The 7,351-nt window shown below is 41.7% G+C and overlaps 1 protein-coding gene across 5 annotated transcripts in view; it reads right to left on the bottom strand.

The window, feature by feature from the left end:
- Window positions 1-5,604, bottom strand: part of Als2 (amyotrophic lateral sclerosis 2 (juvenile)) — an 82,129-nt gene extending 76,525 nt beyond the window's left edge. For all 5 annotated transcript variants that reach the window (XM_005373184.2, XM_005373185.2, XM_005373186.2 and 2 more), the window contains exons 1-2: window positions 5,515-5,604; window positions 2,562-2,716 (exon numbers count right to left, since the gene is read on the bottom strand). In XM_005373184.2, the coding sequence (XP_005373241.1) occupies window positions 2,562-2,716; window positions 5,515-5,534 (175 nt within the window). In that variant the 5' untranslated portion in view covers window positions 5,535-5,604. The remainder of the gene's footprint in view (window positions 1-2,561; window positions 2,717-5,514) is intronic.
- Between the last annotated feature and the right edge of the window lie 1,747 nt (window positions 5,605-7,351).

Here is a 7,351-nt window from a genome sequence, read left to right as displayed (position 1 = left end):
TTACAGCCTAAGGGTTGTCAAAAATCAAGTGAGCCATCTGGGGCCAAAGCCATTTTTTGTAGCGTTTTCTTTCCAGCCTCCCATCGCATTGGGACCCCACAACCAGTTAGTGTCCTCTCCCCAACTGTCAGCACAGGCAGCAGGAATCGTGCTGCACACTTCTGCGGAGCTCCACCACAGCCTGTACTGTCAGGGGAAGAATGGCTTCCAGTGAGTCTCTGCAGGTATTGTGCAAGGTCCTCCTGGTTTCCAGCTTCCAAGTGGCTCTCATGACCCCAGTCCACAGAACCTCTGACTCCTTGGGCTTAGTCTGAATTCTCATGTTCTCCGAGTCCTGCCTGGTAGGCCCCCAGAGAGAGTCCCCGGCACACGGGGAGCCACGGGCGGGGAGTGCCAGTCTCCCGGATGGCTGGCTTCCTTCCTTGTAGGCCCCTGGAGGGAGGGCCCCTGGCACACCGGGAGCCACAGGTGGGGAGCAGCTGCTCCTCCACAGACTCTGGACCTTTCTGGTTCTCAATGGCAGGAGCAAGAGTGGCCCCTTGTATGGCATGTATTCCCAGGGGTTTCTCCATGTTTGAATGGTTCATACACATCCGTGGGTGGGCATCTGCAGCTGGTGCATGGTGGGCCAATTGTGTCACTGTTTCTCTGTGTCATGATAGTTCTCAATTGAGCGGTGGCTGGCCTGAGGGCAGGCGCGCAACAGCGCTCACCGCAGCATGGCTCCCCATGCACCAGGGGCCCTCCCTCCAGGGGCCTACGAGGCAGGAAGTGAGCCAGCCAGGAGACTGGCGCTCCCCGCCCGTAGCTCCCTGTGCGGGCCCCTCCTGCTGGGGGCCTACGAGGCAGGGAGTGAGCTGCTGGTCGGAAGAGCGGCGTTCCCTGCCCGTGGCTCCCCGTGCATGGGGGGCCCTCCCTCCAGGGGCCTACAAGGCAGGAAGCGAGCCAGCCAGAAGACCGGCACTCCCCACCCGTGGCTCCCCGTGTGCCAGGGGCCCTCTCTCCGGGGGCCTATTAGACAGGATAACTCTTCCAATAGACTATTTCACTAGCAATAGCAGTGCTGCCCCCAAAAAAGGATATTTAGATTCTCCCACCTTTTTTGCACCTCACTACATTATGAGCTGCTTGTCAAATTCAATAGTGACAAGAAAACTAGACAATTTCTAGCATTTGGTCAGCATCCTTGACAGGTTAGGCACATGCTCTCCTCCCAGCCAAGATGAGCTCTGTTAACTTTGACACAACACCAGGGCACTGCTAGAGCATGAACAGTACAGACTGTTTATATACTGTTGAGTTTTCTCTCAGTTCCAGATTTAAAAGGTACCATGTTTATGAAGTGTTTCCAAATAGCTTAGTAAAGGTGTTCTGAATATGTTATTGAGTACAATAACACAATTCTATTTTATATATATATATATATATATATATATATATATATATATATATACACATCTATCTATCTATGTACCTATATGAATTTTTGGAAACAGGGTCTTACTGTGTAGTGCAGGCCAGCCTTGAACTTGCTTATGTAGCCCAGGCTGGCCTCAAACTCATGGTGATCCTCTTGCCTCCTGAGACTGGGATTACAGGTATATGCCACTATGTCCAATAAAGTATCTATTTTGAAGCCCAAGGCAAATATTAAATATAGTTCACATTTTTAAAGTAAGGCTCTCTCCAAAGTTTTGAATAATGCAATAACACGTATTATTGTAATAAAAGTGATATAATGATAGATTAGAAAAATCCATGTTTATCCTATAAAACCTCCAAAGCCAGATTTAAGCTTTGTTTCCTAGAGTTTGTCTTCTCTTAGTTCCTAGAAAGAAAATACCAAAGCATTATTTAATACTTAGTAAACGTTTATACAGCAGAAGTTTATAAATTAGTAAAGTCAATGACAACCACAGCCCACATCAAATTTGCCAGCCAAGCGTGGTGATGGATGACAGTAATCCCAGCACTTGGGAGGCTGAGGCGGAAGGACTGTTGCAATTTGAGGCCAGCCTGAACTACATAGCAAGACCCTTCTCGAAAAAAAAGGCAAGCCGGGCATGGTGGTACATGCCTGTAATCCTAGCACTTGCGAGGCTGAGGTAGGGGGATCCTTGCATTTCATGGGCAGCCTGGGCTACAAAGTGAGCTTAAGGCCTGAATAGCATAACAAAACTCTGTCTCAAGAAAGACCAAGGGGCTGGGGATTTAGCTCAGCAGCACAGCACCTGCCTGGCAAGCTCAAGGTCGTGAGTTCAATTCCTGGTACCGGAAGAAAAACAAAAACAAAAAAAGACCAAAAAAAAAAAAAGCTACCACATAAGGCAAAGATTCAGTGAAATAACATAGGAAATGCTTTGTGTTAGTCTTGGCACACAACAATTTATTAGCACGCTATTCTGATACATTTAATGGATTACAGCTATAGCAAGCCAGTATATAAACAGGAAACCCTTTTAAAGAGTAACCCATAGTGTCCAATAGCTTTCTCACCCGGCGTGTACACTGGGCATTATTAGCATTTCAGCTGGCACTCGTTTTGGCCCTCTTTTGAATACCTTCAGTCAGAAGAACTCCATGCTTCATTCCAAGGGCTGCTTGAACAACAGTCTTTCCTGCCCAGCCTGGCAACCTCTCTGGAGCTATGGAAAAGGATCCTGCCTGCCAGATATGGACCAGGCCTCTTTCTTTGGATCCTTCTGCCTCTGTTGAGCTATAAATATTAAAAAAACAAAACAACAACAAAAAGACTTAATTCTTCCAGTAATTCAGAGCTGTATCTTTTGTCCTTAAAATTTTTCTTGAGGTTGTACCCCTTAGAAGCAGACACGTGACTGGATCAGACAGCTTGATTAGCACCTACTTTATGTTTTGGTTAAGACACAGGAGCCAAGGCGAAACATTTATATACAAGCCTGTAGAATAATCTACAGCAACTAATTACTTCTCTCTAAGCAGTAAATAAAACCTTGGCTATTTTTGAAAGTTTTATAATTTGGCAGCATAAAATTTCAAGATACTAATTCTCTCATCACTAACATCACTTTTGAAATACAAAAATTACAGCATACCTCAAGTTGAAGTCTTTATTTTAAATTTTTTGTTCATAATTGGTAAAGGGTATCGGAAGAGAAAGATTTGAGGAATAGAATTCTTGTACTTTAAACTGAGTTTAAATTTATAACCGCAGTTTAATTATGGGTTACAGTGTATATTTCAATACATTTATACAATGTGTAATCATCAGATGAACAAATCAGGGTAAATAACATTATCAACTCAAATGTTTATTATTTGGTTGGGTTGGGAATATTTAAAATCTGACACAAGCTGTTTTAAAATACACAATTTAAAAAAAAAAAATACACAATTAGTTTTTGTCACTCAGTCACCCTACTGTGCTACAGATAGAAGATGCCCTTTCTACCCACCTGCGCCTTGTACCTGGTAGCTTTTCTCTCTGCATTGCCCTTCAGGCTCATTCTTTCCTACCTCTGTAACCATTACTCTACTCTCTGCTTCTATGAGATCAACATTTTAATTTTCATACATGCAAAAACTTATAAACATGTTCTTTCTGTGTGTTTATTTCACTTAACAAAATGTCCTCTAGTTCCATCCATGTTGTTACAAATGACAGGATTTCATTATTCTTCCTGCCTGAATATATCCCATTGTGTACATATACATTTTCTTTACCCAGTCATTCATCAAAGCACTCTTAGATTGATACCATCATATCTTGGCTACTGTGAATAGAACAATAATCCTAAAAGTGTCGGGTATGGTGGTGCACACCTGTGATCCCAGCACTTGGGAGGCTGAAGCAGGAGGATCACTGTGAATTCAAGGCCAGCCTGGACTACATAGCAAGACCCTGTCTCAAACAAACATCATAGGAGTACAGTTATCTCTTCTATACACTGATGTCCTTTCCTTTGGACATCTATCCCATAGTGAGATTGCTAAATCATATATAGCTCTTCTTCTAGTTTTCTGAAATACTATCTTCCATTACTCAGATTTAAGAATTAAGTGTGCAGTGAGTGAAATCCTTCATATTTTATTCATGTTCTAGACAAAGAACTCCATCCACATGATTACTTTAGTTCAAATAATATAAACTAAACAGCTGCATAACAATGATCATAACCTAAATTACCCCTCTTCTAAGAAAAGAGCACATTAAACTGGCATGGTGGCAAGCCCCTGTAATCCTAGCACTCTGGGAGGCTGAGGCAAGAGGATAACAGGTTTGAGAACAGCCGGGATAACTTAGTAACTTAGTGAGACCCTGTCTCAAAATAGAGCATTTTACGAAAAGGGCTGGGTATGTGACTAAATGTGAAGGCCTTGGATTCAACCCTTATTATGAAGAAAAGCAAAGATGAAACAGAAAAGGAAAGTAAAAAAGAAGAGAGAAAAAGACACATTAAGATATGCTGACCAGAGCGGGGTGTGGTGGCGCACACCTGTAATCTCAGCACTTGGGAGGCTGAGGCTGGAGGATTGTTGCGAGTTAGAGGCCAGCCTGGTCTACAAAGTGAGCTCAAGGCCAGCCTGAACTGCATAGTGAGACCCTGTCTCAAAAAGACAAAAAAGATTCTGACCAGGCATGGCAGCATATGCCTGAAATCCTAGCTACTCAGGAAGCTGGGAGATCAGAAGTTTAAGACCAGCCCAGGTAACTTAACAAGACTTTATCACAAAGAAAACAAAATTAAAAGGGCTCAGTACTACCCAGATTCAATCTACACACACACACACACACACACACACAGTATTCAGTGTTTCTTTTAAAGTTTTCTTTCATGTCACACTGATGGTATGCATGTGTCTATTTTTCATTTTTATTTTTTTAAAACACAGTTAAAGTTTTAATGAGGTACCGAAGTTTTTGGAATACTTAACAATCTCTCTACTTTTGCTAAGCAATGTTCTTTCTTTGGGAGGGGAGGGTTTTGAGACAGGTTCTTAGGTAGTTCGGGCTGGCCTTGAACTCAGCATGTAGCCCAGGCTACCTTCAAACTTGCAGTGATCTCCTGCCTCAGTCTCCCAAGTGCTGAGATTACTGGAAGGCACCACTGTGCCCGGCTAAACAATGTTCTCTTAAATTAGAATTAAGCATACCTATGGTACTATGGAAGAAAAGGTACAACCTCCTGAGTGCTGAGATTATAGGCTTACACCACCACACCTGGCCCATGACTAATTTTGTAAGGACAGAAGATTATAATTAATAAGCTTCCTTCTGAAGACTTGAAATTTGTGAAAGTTGTCCACAAGAAATTTAAAATGATGAAATGAAGATATTCAATAAATTTACAAGAAACTAGCATCAAAGCTCATCAGTAATCAGATTAAATATTTTTCTCTATCAATCAACTACAAATGTTACTGAGTGTTTCCATTTAACATTTATCAACAAGAAAATTAAACTGAAGAAATATTATGCCCACGTGGAACTATTTGTTGTGTTTCCCTAGGCTGCCAGAGAAGAAATGATTTTACCTTCTCTTCTTTGAGTCCATCGGTCAGTAGGTACACCCCATCACCAACTTATCCCCTCTTTGCAAAAGGTGTATCAAAGCCTAAATGGGAGAACACAAGGTAAGCACAAAGAGCAGTAAGGAATGCTTTTATCCCTCAGATTAGAGAAGGGTAGGGGGAGGAAGCCAGCCCTCTAACAAGTGTACATTCACTGGGCAATAAATACACATGAAACTATTTGAACTATTTCATATTCTGCCCACTGAAGTCAAATATTTAGACTGAGCCTGCTCACTGAGCTTATAAAAATGCCTTCTGACCACCACACATAATGTGGAAGAAAAGACTACCTACAATTAGGCTGCACTGTTTGAGGCAATAAATTTATTTTTTATTACAAATAAGGTACATCAATCTGAAAACCATTGAGTTAAATTTAAAAATTATATTCATATTAATGGCATTTTTAAATGACTGCAAAATATATGAAGAATGAAATATCAGTTAACCGAGAAAGCTGTTTTTAAAATCTCCTTAGGGGCTGGGAAAGTAGCTCAGTGGCACAGTGCCTGTCTGGCAAGCCCAAGGCCTTGAGTTCAATTCCTAATACCAAAAAAGAAAGAAAGAAAGAAAAAAGCCCCTTAAGAAAATGTCCTTTGTAATGGATCAGATTCTAGTAATTTTAATTTACATTTTCAGGAATGCACAAAAAATTAAATCATTAAAACCAAGTTTTCTGTTTAGTGGAACTAGCAGTATTTTCTCCAAATTAACCTCAAGCCAAGACTAGCAGACTAGCATGCTCTATAATTCATAGGGCTGGAAGAAGTTTTTTTAAAAACAGCTCTTTTAAAATTCACCATTAAAAACAATAAAATTCACCAAAGGAAAAGAACTACACAAAAATCACTAAACATCATGCCCAATTGGTTTAGAAACTCAGTGTTGAATAAAACAAGAAATAAAGAAGCAGAAGAAATGATCAGTACATTTCAACCCGGCACCAGAACTCATGAAAGCAAAAGCAACAAACTCTTATTTGTGGAGCCAGGTGTGGTGGCACATGCCTGTAACCCCAGCACCCGGGAGGCTGAAGCAGGAGTACCACAAGGTTAAGGCCTTGCTAGACTACATGGTTTTGTTTTGTTTTTTTTGAGACAGGGTCTCGCTACGCAGTTCAGGCTGGCCTTGAGCTCACTTTGTAGCCCAGGCTGGCCTCGAACTCGCAGTGATCCTCCTGCCTCAGCCTTCCGAGTGCTGAGATTACAGGTGTACACCACCACACTCAGCAGACAGATTACATGTTGAGTCTGAAGCCAGTTTGGACTACACAGTGAGACCACACCTCAAACAAACAAAGTGAGGCCAAATCTGTGATTTTTCTGCAAGAGGACATGGCACGGCCACCGAGATCTAGAAATAGCCATACCAGCAGGAGCCACCTAGGTCCATCTGTTTACTCCAGGTTGCCTGTGAATTCTTACTGTTTTCCATCTGCATATTAGGAGGAAATTACTTTTTACTTTATGCTTATTTTAGAAATATTTTGAATCATTGAAAATGACACATACTATGTAAACAAGATACATCTGATCAACCAAACCTTATAAATTTAATGAACACAACGCTCAAGTGCTACTATGCTTTGTGTGTGATATTAACCTGCTTCATTAAAACGTATTTCATTCTGCTTCTTGCCTCTATGCCTGAGCATCTCGCCTTAACCACGCCACTCTGCTGTGCTCTCCTGCCTTGGAGTCAGCTGACAATGGACCGAGACCTCTACAAACAGCAAACTTGAACCTTTCAATCTTTTTTGTATCACCAGGAAGAGATGAAATTTACAGAACAAGAGAAA

The sequence above is a fragment of the Chinchilla lanigera genome, unplaced genomic scaffold (assembly GCF_000276665.1).
Source record: "Chinchilla lanigera isolate Chin_1 unplaced genomic scaffold, ChiLan1.0 scaffold00002, whole genome shotgun sequence".
Classification (NCBI taxonomy): Eukaryota; Metazoa; Chordata; class Mammalia; order Rodentia; family Chinchillidae; genus Chinchilla; species Chinchilla lanigera.
The sequence above is the reverse complement of the archived record's forward strand: the minus strand, read 5'-3'. Positions and strand labels throughout refer to the sequence as shown.